The 12,599-nt window shown below is 32.0% G+C and overlaps 3 protein-coding genes and 1 long non-coding RNA gene across 5 annotated transcripts in view; 2 read left to right on the top strand and 2 right to left on the bottom strand.

Annotated features, from left to right (window-relative positions):
• Nucleotides 1,385-3,478, bottom strand: LOC107642048 (2-methylene-furan-3-one reductase-like). The gene is given in 5 exon segments (XM_016345373.2): nt 1,385-1,677; nt 1,679-1,901; nt 1,985-2,144; nt 2,588-2,911; nt 3,114-3,478. Coding segments are annotated over 5 exon segments (960 nt in total). The 5' UTR covers nt 3,327-3,478; the 3' UTR covers nt 1,385-1,637.
• On the top strand, nt 8,515-9,722 carry LOC110272105. Its single transcript, XM_021123932.1, has 2 exons — nt 8,515-8,709; nt 8,808-9,722. The coding sequence occupies exons 1-2, from the start codon at nt 8,515-8,517 to the stop codon at nt 9,720-9,722; spliced, it is 1,110 nt and encodes a 369-aa protein (XP_020979591.1).
• On the top strand, nt 9,826-10,532 carry LOC110272316. The gene is made up of 3 exons (XR_002363522.1): nt 9,826-9,960; nt 10,063-10,202; nt 10,286-10,532. It is a non-coding gene; the product is annotated as an uncharacterized LOC110272316 (long non-coding RNA).
• The window catches only part of LOC107642046 (CASP-like protein N24), a 3,108-nt gene continuing 2,032 nt past the window's right edge, over nt 11,524-12,599 (bottom strand). Inside the window, exons 3-4 of one of the 2 annotated variants that reach the window (XM_016345372.2) lie at nt 11,819-12,037; nt 11,524-11,722 (exon numbers count right to left, since the gene is read on the bottom strand). In XM_016345372.2, coding sequence (XP_016200858.1) covers nt 11,819-12,037 — 219 coding nt within the window. In that variant the 3' untranslated portion in view covers nt 11,524-11,722. Of the gene's footprint in view, nt 12,038-12,599 lie in introns of both variants that reach the window. The other variant, XM_016345371.2, reaches the window with a different exon arrangement.

Below are 12,599 nucleotides of genomic sequence, written 5' to 3'. Positions count from 1 at the left end.
TTTTTTTTATTTTAATTAAAAAATAAATATACCGGGCTATTTTTGTTTGAAACTAATATTCTTTCATTTCACATGCCATAGTAGTCATCATAAATCGGATAGAGGCGCAGGGGTCATAGTTATAAAAACCGGATCGGACTGGCCGGTTCGATCGAAAAACCGATGAACTGAATCTTATATTAATTCGGTTTAGTGTTTGAACCGCACAAGGAATTGAATCGGTTAAAATCGGTGAGGTGGTCTGACCGAACTGCTTGGAAGAAAATATTTTCAAAATGCTTGAGGTAGGGTTCGAATCCTGCCCTCAAGGAAACCAAAAGACTCCACAACCACCAAACCATTATGTTTTTTATTAAAATTTATGCAAATTATAATACATATAGATATGAGTAAAAATAATAAAATATTTATTGTTCATGTTCCATATTATTTTAAAATAACTTGATATTTTAAAATGTTAGTAAAAATATGTATTTTAAATTTTAATTTTAAACTTTTAACTATTTTTTATTTTTTATTTACATAGGACCAAGTCAACCGGTTCAACCAGTAATCCAACGGTTGAACCAATGACTCTGACCCAGTGACTTGACAGGTTCGATCACCGGTTCGGTTCTGACAACTATGGCAGGGGTAGTGAAGAGTAATGGGCAAATTGTTATTTGGGTAATAGTGAAACCAAAGCGAAATGCTATTTAAACACTAAAATCAACCACTAAAATTAGTTATTAATGTATTTATATATAAATACATGTGTGGTTTAATTTATTTTCAATGTATATTTATATTTTAACATGTATTTTATATTAGTGGCTGATTTTGGTGGCTGATTTTAGTGTACACGTAACATAAGCCGAAACGTAAAACATTGGTCTATTGAGCTTTGGCTCATTATGAGGAGTGGTTCTTCTCCAGTGAAAAAAAATGGATGGTATTCAATGTTTAATCTCACTTTTCATTGTTCTCTCTTTTCTCTTTATTTTTAGTCCCACTTATAAAATTAAATATGAGAGATTATACTTTATTCTTTTAAATGTTAAAAAAACTATTTCCTCATTTATGTGAGTGAAGCTGATCTAATTTTCAGAAAAAGCTATGAAAATAATTGAAATTTTAAAAATTTGAATTTAACTTTGTGTTAAAACAATCTATTAACCAATAATAAATCTTTAAATAGAGTTTAAATTTATAAAATCACATGTAGTAACAGTGTTCTCAAAGAAGTATAAAAAAAAAAGTTAAAAGACGAAAAATCAATCTAAATTAAATGCTCAAGTAGAGGATAAGATGTTGAGAGTTGTCATCCAAAAATCTAATGGAACCTTACTCCAAGCTAGTTTAAGAGTCACTCATCAATTGGTTGAAATGGCTTATGATGCAACTTGTCAATAAACAACTAGATGTTTGTATATAATAAATATTTTTTAACCCCATAATCAATATACAATGCAACTTGTCATTGCTTATTAGGTATCCAAATCACAAACCAAATGGATAGTTAAAACAACCTTAGTAAATGGAGCTTCAGGAACCCACACTCTTTTCCTTTTTATTACATATAGCCACAACAAAACAACGGAAACTAACTAAGAACACAGAGACATGGATATCTTAATATATAAATAATCAATTTATGTTCATGGGATGGGGTGTATGACTATTTTGCCGGTGGCTCTGAGTCTTCAAGTAAGCAAATGCTTCAACGACATTAGAAAATGGAAAAGGACTTTTAGGATCCACTATTGGCTTGATCTTCCCACTCTCCAAGTAAGGTTTTAATTTCTCCAACACAACACCTTCTGAATTGAGTAAGTACCAAATAGCAGGAGGAATTTCAGGTTCTACTATTGTCACAACTTTGCCCCCTTCTTTGATAGCTTTCAATGCCCTCTCATTTTGACCTGTTTTTAGAAACATTCATGATTTTAATTAGTTTTCTATTGTGTAATTGATATAAATAGTTTGGATTTTTCAAACAACTTACCAACTGCATCGAACACTACATCAAACTTTTCTGGAAGATCTTCAAAATTGACCTTGGTATAGTCAATAAGCAAGTCTGCTCCCAAATTTCTCAACAGTTCCAATTTGCCACTGCTGGCTGTGGCTGCTACCTTTGATGCTCCAAACACATGCTTGCTAAGCTGCCTCATCAAACAAGTAGATTAACTCATATTTTTATTTATTAAATATATATAATATTATTAGCAAGAGTTTAATTTTAATGTATTGACAATGTAAAAAATTTTACACCTTGGTACAATTACATCCGTCCTTTTGATATTCATTCACACAATCAATAAAAATAGTTATTTTTGATAATATAGCGCTATGTGATTAAATGCACGTGTAAAATTGTTTTACACTGATAGTGTATTAAAATTAAATTCTATTAATAAATATAAAATTAAACAAAATTGATATAAAAAATTGATAGTTAAAATTTTTTAGATAATTTAATATATTTGATTAAATTAATGTGATTTGACCATTAGTTTTGACCTTATTAGACATGAAAAAAGTTATATGATCAAAACATAAACATTATGAAATAGAACGAGTACTATAATAATAGAATGCACCAAACCTGAACAACATGAGTTCCAACTCCACCAGCACCTCCAAGAACAAGGATAGATTTTTGGGAAGAAAGAGAAGCTCTTTCAAGTCCTTGGTAGGCAGTGATGATTGCCAAAGGGAGGCTAGAGGCTTCAACAAAGCTCAAATTGAAGGGTTTGTGAGCCAACACTTTCTCTTCGGCTGCAGTATACTCTGCTAGTGACCCTATGGCCTTTGGGTTCTTCAATGCATTCTCATTGATGTCGCCATACACTTCATCTCCAACTTTGAACTTCTTCACTTTGCTTCCCACTTTCACTACCACACCCGCAACGTCATAGCCAGGGGAAGTCTGAATTTTGAATATTTTTTGTTGAGGTTGAGATATTCTTAATTTTTTAGATTCAAATTGATTGCAAAAATGTTGATAGTACAACGTTGTTTCCCAAACTTCTTAACTTACAGGTTTAATTTTCACATAATATATTATCTGTATTCAAATAAAAGTAAATCTTTAAAACTATCTTGGTGTCGAGTTAAGATAATTCTATTACCGGCAAAGGAGAGTCGGAGTTCTTGAAATTTCCAAGGGCCCTCTTATAATCAACAGGGTTAAGAGCTGCAGCCACAACCTTAATGAGAACCTGATCATCCTTGAGTTCTGGTACAGGTACATTAGGATCAAACTTGAGAATGTCTTCAATGTTACCATATTCAGAGTAGGTCCAAGCTTTCATGTGAGATGGAATGCTAGGTGTGCTTGCCATGATAATAGATTTAATCAACTAACTATTTGGTATAAGGGAAAATAAATGAAATAAAGGACATACAAGATTCAATGGACAGAAATGAAATTTGGAAGTTGGATTGAACTTAGTAATATTTGTATGTTTGTGATATGAAGATGGTATGGCAGTATGGCTTTATATAGCATGGCCACAATAATAGTGTTACACCTTACAAAATGGGAAATAATTCAATTCAATGCACTTATCAGTTATCATGATGTCACTCCTTACATTTGTTTTGGACAAGTTAAAAGGGCAACGTTGGTTGATGTTGAACTTAGAATAATGTCGCATTTCTTTGACTAAGCTAGCTACTTTAACTTTTGCTTTGAAACAACTTGAGACGGAAATTAAAGCTGTTATGACTGGAGCACACTAGCCGCAATATGTAGGCTCAATTCATAAAATTTGGTTCATAAATTAAAGTCTTTTAATGTTCGATATTTTACAAAAGGTGTTTGCTATATAGACAAGTAACAACAAGGCACGTGGAATTTATTTTACACATCAGCATTTAATTTTTTCTTTTTTAAATATATATTGTGATATAATATATATTTAAAAAAAAAAATCAAATGCTGATGTGGAAAATAAATTCCACGTGCCTTATTATTACTTGTCCATATTTTAAATGTATCGGTACATATGAATTTATCATCGTACCATAGCAAACACCTTTCAAAATAAAAGATAAATTAAACTACTAAATGTTACCTGAAAATTTTTCAAAACGTAGTAATAATAATCAAATATTAAATCTTTTTTAAAAAATTTTAAAGATCAAATTTTAGTACTTCTTTATACAAGTATTATTAGAAAATCTAGATATTTTTATCTTTAATATTTGGTAATTTTAGGTCAAATACCAACAATTTTTTTAAAAATAAAAAAAGTCTAAAGTTAAATTTTTGTTTCGATTTTTTTTGTATCCACCTTATAAATAATTACCCAAATGTTCTCACAAAAATTTAAATAAATACACAAATTATTTGTTAATACAAAATTTATTTGAAACTTATAAAAAATATAATATTTTTTTATCTTTGTCGTTTTTAAAACTCATTTAGGCGTTTTTTTTTCATTTATATCCTTTAAGGTTATTATTATTAATAGTATAAACTTTTAAATATTATTTTAATAATTCACCCATAAATAAATAAAATAACTATAGAATTATAAGCCCTTTAAATTATTCAATTATATTGGCCCCACTACAAGAAACACCGTTATAATCGACGGCTAGACTGTCGATAATATTAAAAATCGACGACAAAATTGACGGTGGATGAGGTTGCTATTAAATTTGTCAATTTTTTAAAATTCTAATAAAATCGACGGCTTATCAGGCCGTCAATAATAATTCATTAAAATCGACAATCTTCCTGTCTATAATATGAGTTTGAGAATTTTACTTGCTTAATAAAATCGACAGTTTTACCGTCGATATTATTATACAAAATCGACAATATTTCTGTCAATATTTGATTCATTAAAATCGACAAAAGAGCCGTTGATTTAATTATTAAAATACCGACAAGTTCGTTATCTATATTTTGTTTTTTTTTTGTCATTTTTAAATTTAAAAAGCGACAACTTTATCGTCGATTTTAATAGCCAATTTTAATTATTTGATAATAATTAAAATTTTAATTATTTTTTTCTATTTAAAAAATAGTAGACAATTAATGCAAATAAATTTTTAAAACAAATAAAATTTTAAATATAATTTATATTAAATATCAGATAATGAATTTACAAACTTATCAAAATAATAAATAATTTTCTAACATAAAAACTTAGACAAGATAAATAACTAAACTTATTAAATTCGGCATTACTAATATTGGTTGCAAGAAGGATCATTTGGGATATTTTCAACATATAACCATTCTGTCTCCAATCTAGTTGCCAGATATTGAAAATTCTATGCTCTCGCAAAAATCATAAATCCTTCTCAACGAAAATAATATCAGGCTGAAATAATATGCTACATCCAATTGTTTAAACTTCAATAAATACACTCAATTACACAACATAAAAGATAGTAATTAACAACAAAACAGAAATTGAAGCTTACCCTGAAGTTAAAGAACCATTCTTCTCACATAATGAAACAGCCTTTTTAATGTGGTTTGCAACTTTAGCTTGAATACCAAGTCTTGTCAAATGGTATCTTGTGACAGCAGCTCTAATAGGTTTTCCATCAACCACTGTAACTTTAAGCCCTCTAAAACTAGAAGAAAGATCTTCCATGTTCAGCTTCTTCACATTTATTTTTGAATTTAATCCCAATTCCAGTGTCCTTCACACACACCATTAAAATAATTTGCTCATAGTATTCACTTGAGGCCACCTTCTTCACTAAACCATCAAACAAAAATTCCTCATTAGCAATTAGATGCTTGAAATTATCCCAATTTTCCATTCATCAGCAACTTCACACCCACTCAGAGTTTTCGAATTACAACCCCCGGACATATACCCAACAACTTCATCTGTTTCTCCACTTTGATAAGTCTCACATGTTCTATTCATTGTGGGCTTTCTATTTTTTTGCTAGATAAACTTTCACAAATATATGTTCTCGCTCAGTGAACTACAAGAAATTTATACTTGTCAACCACTAGCTTGTAAAGAAATTAATACAACATGCATATTAATAATGCAAAGAAATGTGTTTGCACTTTTTAAAACAATTCACATTAACTCAATCATTAATCATATATCAACAATACTTTATCATTTTCAATTAATCATTATTATTATAGTTCTCTTTCATATTATAACCAACACGTTCACATTTTCTCAATTAGAACTCTATCCTCCATAACCCCATCCACTAGTGACCACTACCACTTAATGTCTCCTATAGGTTCACTTTTTTCTCGCGTACGCATGTCCCCTTTTTTCATCAAAATGGCTAAGTTGCAGGAAAATTAAATCATATTTTTGTATCAAACTCTAAATGCACATAACTTTTTTGTTTTAAATGATTTTCATCCGTTCTTCAAACAATATAAACTTTACGGACCCAATATTCGTTAGAAATAAGTTTGACAAAATTTAAGAGTTCGAATGCCGAATTATGACTCATCGAAATTGGTTAAAAATCAAATTTTTCCCAAAAACACCACAATTTCTATGCTTTCCAAACTCTAAAAATCCTATAGCATAAGTTTATAACCAAAACAACCACGCAATCATAATTTATCTGTTTTCCAACTATTTCTCATCATCCATACCTATAATCTCATCAATATACAATACAATTTTCAATCCAAATTACACACATTATTCATCAATTTCATCATCATAAGTTACTATCATTATTAACCACCACCATCATCAACAATTCTCATCAATCCTCATCAATATCAATACTCAACACACCTTTATCACAAATTCAATAATTCACACAAAACTTACTAAACCTTAACAATTCCATTTAGTTCAACTTAATCTATAGTCAATTAGCCTAAATTTTCACGTAACATTATATATTACTTACGAGAAACCAAAACCATACCTTAGCTAATTCCTCCCTAATACTCAGACACCACAATTTCACCGTTCCTCAAACTCCAACGCTTCAACTCCTCACCAAACACGAACTCCCAACCACCACATTCAAACTCAAGTTTTTCAACACCACCAATTTAATCCAAAGACTCAATTTAATATCTAATACCAACAATATTACTCAAAATCAACTTAGGGTTCATAGTTATTAATAATTCACAAGAGTTAGAGATTTTTCACCTTACTAATGAAAATTTGGGACAAGACCCAGCAAATCTACAAAACTAGTTTGATCCTAAACACTAAAATTCAACAAAATCTCAACACATTTGCACAAGATTTTCGAAAATGAGGAAGTGAGCAGTTGGGTAAAAAATAGAGATTTACCTACCAAATTATTCAGTGAATTTTGTAGAGCTCGACGCGGTGATAGTATGACTGCAAGCGATGCGTCGATCGAAATTCCGAATGAAAGTTACGGCGAATTGAAATTTGACAAGAGTTTGGGTTAGGTTTTCCCGCTGAAACTCTCATCCTCAACGTGTTTCACTCAATGTTCTGAAAACCGGACCGGACCGGCCGGTTCGACCAGTTTAACCGCGAACCGGCGATGCAGACGGTCCGGTCCTCCTGCAGAAATCGTCCTGGAAAGAACCGGCGACGAACCGGTGAACCGGCCAAAAATCGGCCGGTTGGGCCGAACCGGTAACCGGCCGGTTCTGAATAAACGACGTCGTTTCATTATTAAAAAAAAAAGAAACCCTTAACCCAACTCGACCCGAAGAGCACCCTGACCCGGTGACCCCAACCACCCCCCGAATCCCTAATTCTGTGTGTTGTTCTTGTTCATCTTCGTGAGAGAAGAGAACAGAGAATGAGAGAAGACTGAAGCTGAACCCTCCACGCCCGAACCCCAGCCTGCCACCGCCCCCTCCTTCGTCGCCGCGGTCACCGGTCAACAGCCCAACCGCCGTCGCCTGGTCGTCAGCCCAAGTAACCCTCCTTCTTCGCCTGGTTCCCTTCCCAGTAGCCAGCCGTCTGCCTCGTCTTCATCTGCCCCGTCCCATCGTCTTCATCGTCGCGCGGTGAGTAACTCGTCTCTGCTCATCTTTGTTCTTCACTTCTTTGCCTCTGTGAACTTCGACTTGCCTCTGTGAACTGACTTCCTCTGCTCATCTTTGTTCTTTGCCTCTGTGAACTTCTTTGTTAGTAACCTGGTTTGCAGCTCAATTTCTGTTTGTTAGTAACTTGGTTTGCAGCTCAAATTCTGTTTCTTGGTAACTTGGTTTGCAGCTCAATTTCTCAATTTCTGGTTGTTGGTAACTTGATTTGCAGCTCAATTTCTGTTTGTTGGTAACTTGGTTTGCAGCTGAATTTCTGTGTGTTGCACTGTTGCTCAATTTCTGTTTGTAGTTCAATTTGTGTTTGTAGTTCAATTTCTGTGTGTTGCTCAAATTTCTGTTTTGTAGCTCAAATTTGTTACTGTTTTGTACTTTGTTAATGCTGGAAACGGACTCGGTTTTGCATATTTGTTGACTGGCTGAATTTCTCAAATTTGTTCTGCTGTGGCTGTTTAGAATTGTTAGAATTGTTAATGTTTATTGCTGTGGCTGTTTTTAATTTCATATATGTTTTATTAATTTTAGTTATGGAAGATAGTATTAATCAAGAAGCAACTGCTGATAACAATGATTCTGTGAATAATAACATGCCTGCCGATACTCCTATTTCGAATGATGCTGCTAATCCCAATTCCCGTAGTGCTAACGATAGTCAGTCACAAGGTTCTTCGAACCTTAGGGGAAAAACAGATTTAGCTTGGAAATATGTTGCTCTACAAACAGTGAATGGAAAACTCTAAAGGTTTGTGCTTTGTGAAATCAGTAGATGCTTTCAGTATGGTAAAAAAATGCTTCACACTTGTGTACTTTGTTTTCTGAGGTGATTGAATGGATTGGCCCAAATAATATTGTGCATGTTGTGACTGACAATGCGGCCAATTATGTTGCTGCTGGTAGGCTTATCAATAGAAAATATGATAATATCTATTGGTCACCATGTGCTGCTCATTACCTTAATCTTATTTTAAAAGATATAAGCAGCATGGCGTATATTTCTAACCTTGCAACTCGTGCTTCAAAGATCACAGTATTTGTGTACAATCATACGGTTTTCTTATCTTGGCTAAGACAAAGACCTCGTTGGAGAGAAATTGTACGTCCTGGTGCAACCCGGTTTGCAACTGTGTTTATTACATTGAAGAGCATCTTTGACCGTAAAAAGGAGTTGCAACAATTGGTTGTAGATTCAATTTTCACTGATCACAAATTAGGAAGGAGTGCTACTGGTAGAGCTGTGAGGGCTATCATTCTGGACGCCAAATTTTGGGACGATTGCTTTACTGTATGTAAACTTGTGGGCCCTCTGATTTACTTGTTGAGGGTTGTTGATGCTGATGACCCCCCATCTTTGGGATATGTTTATGAAGGAATGCTAAGGGCAGAAGATGCAATTAAGGAGATGTTTAGGCAATCCAAGACTGCATATCAGCCGTACACAGATATTATCAACTCAAGATGGGACAAGCATTTAAAGAAAGATCTTCATGCGGCAGCTTACTTCCTGAATCCTAAATTCTTTTTTAATGAAAATTATAAAGAAGCACCTGATGTTATGCGAGGTTTGCTTGATCTTGTTACCTTGTATTGCAAGTGTAACAATTTGGATTCAGTTCAGGCAATGAAAGAAATACATTTATATAGAGATCGGAAGGAAAGTTTTGATAGACAAGAAGTTATTCCAGCTGCATCTGAACTTAAGCCTGGTAAGAATATGGCTGAATATTTGTTTAATTAACAGTAAATTGTTTTATGCTCCTGTGTTCTTAATTGATATCTTCTAATATGTTATGGTTTTATAATTGATATCTTCTTGTTATCTTTCATTGCATTCTTAGTCAAGCATCTGCTTCTTCTGGGTGTGAGAGAAATTGGAGTCTTTTTGACCAGATTCATACAAAAAGAAGAAATAGATTGGAGCATGATAGACTGAATGACATTGTTTATGTTACCTATAATTTGCGTCTTAAATCCAGGTAATATATGTTTCATGAAATACTATATTGTTTAATTTGTAATCTTTATCATAATAAATTTGTAAATTATTAAATCTCCATATATTGTATTTAACTTTTTAGGAAGGAAAAAGAAAAAAGAAAGCAAAAGACACAGCATGATCCAATTGATTATGAAAGTATCAGTCAAGTTGACTTATGGGTGACTGAAGAGGTTGTAGAGAAAGAGCCTGATCTTCCTAGTAATGTGGATGACTTATTGCGTGAGTATAGTATATTTAGTTTCTAATGATTTATTAGAATGTTGTTAGTTTATCATATAATGATAACATTTCTATTTTATTAGGTGAAATTGATGCTGATTTATATCAAAATGGCGGTGGTAGTAGTGGTCTTTATGCTGCATCTCTTTCTTCTGCTGATCAGGGTGGGAATGAAGGTGAAGATCATCCCACCGAAGCAGATTTGCAACAAGTTCTTGCGGATTTTGATTGATAAACCATGATGTTGGGATTTAATATTTAGATATGCTTTTATTACTATTTAACTTTTGAGTTTGGATTTTGATAAGATCATATGTATTTGGTTGATGATATTTTATGTAGTGTTTTAAATTTCAAAGATATTTTAAGATTTATATCAGACTATAATTATATTTTAGGATGTGTATTTATAATTTATTTATTATTCTACTCTAAACGGTTTTTCCGGTTGAACCGGTTAGACCAATAAACCAGTAAACTAATGACTAGAGCGGTTTGATGACCGGTCCGGTTTTCTGAACCTTGGTTTCACTTAGTATTTGGGAAAACAGATGAAAATCTTAGTTTTTATATGATGGGCCATGTGTCCGATCTAATTTGTTTGGGCCAATAGTCTGATTTTAAGTTAAATTCTTTAAAATTAATATTAAATTTATAAAATTTAATTTTGTGAATTTTACACAAGTTACCTGTTTTTTGCGCTTTCATCATTTCTTTTTCTTCGTATCATATTACACAAAGAACATGGCAAGCATAGATAATATTACATCTCACATAAAAGCTTGGACCTACTCGAAATATGGCAATATTAGTTTGATCAAACTGTAGCAATACCGCAACTCAAACAAGACCAAGTGCTCATTAACCTTGTTGCCGCTGCCCTCATCAAGATTGATGAAAATGAAAATATTAAAACCTTACTTGATCAAAATGGAAAAATTAAAGCTTGTTTATTTGTAAATAATTAATGCATTTCTAAATAGTTCTATCAATTCAATTAGATTGACCGAAAATCGATCACCAAATCAATTCGATTTAAGTAAAAAATTAGTTGGTAATGAATTGATCAAAAAACTCAAAAAGAAAAGTCAAAGAACATAATAATTGGTTAAACCATTATAATTTTTGAATAATTAAATAATTTAAAATAATAAAATATATACAAAAATTATTTTTTTAAAAGAAATATATTTTACACATAAATATATTATTTTACTATATCTAATTTAACTTTAATTAAATTTTGATTGGACTTTCAAATTTTTAAATTTTTAATTCTACTGATTTAATGACCAATTAGGTTTTCAAAACCAACAACATATAAAATTGAAACAAACAAATTAAATATCATTGATTTCATTCCCACATTATCTTGAGAGTTCAGGAAACGAAAAAACCACCTCTTCAGAAACCAATCTAGCTAGCTTCTGAAAATCTAGGACAGGTGCTAATAATTTTATAATTAATCAACATGAAAGCCATCAAACTTCATGTTCATGAACAACTACACAGAGATATAGAGTTTGTGTAATAATTCCTCATATCCATACATTTTGCATTTGTGGAGCAATCTAATAATAAGTAGTAGTGTTGCATGAACTGAACTAGCTGGCAAGTTAGTAGTTGAACTTGCAAAGGATGTAACCAGAGAGAAGAGTGGCCATGGCAAATGACTTAAAAGCAAGGAAGGACAAAGCCACAGATGCACTAGCCATGTTAACGAATTCAGATGGAATTACTACAGAAAACACATATTGCTGCTGTCGGGATGTATTGATTACTGAGGTTACAGTGGCAGCTGAGGTTGCTGCTGCCAGTAACAAATACGTCAAGACCTGCAACAACCACCCAGTACTTCATCATTTACTTGATCATGTATTCATACTTACATCAATCTCGCTAAGTAACCAACAAGAATTCTACCAACTCCTGCCAACTCTTACTTATAACGATGTTTAATGAAAATATATTTGTAGATGTATCTAATAAAAATATCTTTTTTATGACGGTGTCTAATAAAAATATTTTTGTGAATGTATCTTAAATATATCTTTTTATACATGTGTCTTTTACTAGAAGTGTCTTTAATATTAATTATTGTTAGTAATAAGTTGACAAATAATATATTAATACTTTATATTTTTTCTATATTATTAAAAATAAGAATTATAATATTCATTTATTCTCTATTTGAGAGGTCTAATGCGCGTCATATTACGTCCATGATAATAATTAGGGATATGAAAAATGTTATATGACATGTCATGTGTTGTATTATCGTGTTAAGACAAAAAATGCTATTTATCATGGCATGCATGTTATCATAATTAGGGTTGGAAGTGAACACTCAACCGAGCAAAGTCAAATTTAAATTTGATTTACGACGATTTGATCTAT

Source organism: Arachis ipaensis, chromosome B05 (assembly GCF_000816755.2).
Source record: "Arachis ipaensis cultivar K30076 chromosome B05, Araip1.1, whole genome shotgun sequence".
In the NCBI taxonomy this organism is placed as follows: domain Eukaryota; kingdom Viridiplantae; phylum Streptophyta; class Magnoliopsida; order Fabales; family Fabaceae; genus Arachis; species Arachis ipaensis.
The sequence above is the reverse complement of the archived record's forward strand: the minus strand, read 5'-3'. Positions and strand labels throughout refer to the sequence as shown.

Bases quoted from the DNA above. Each gene is read 5' to 3' on its own strand.
- LOC110272105 (XM_021123932.1), top strand. From the start codon at position 8,515: ATGGAAGATAGTATTAATCAAGAAGCAACTGCTGATAACAATGATTCT. The intron at 8,710-8,807 runs GTGAATGGAAAA...TTGTTTTCTGAG, and splicing joins AATATGTTGCTCTACAAACA to GTGATTGAATGGATTGGCCC.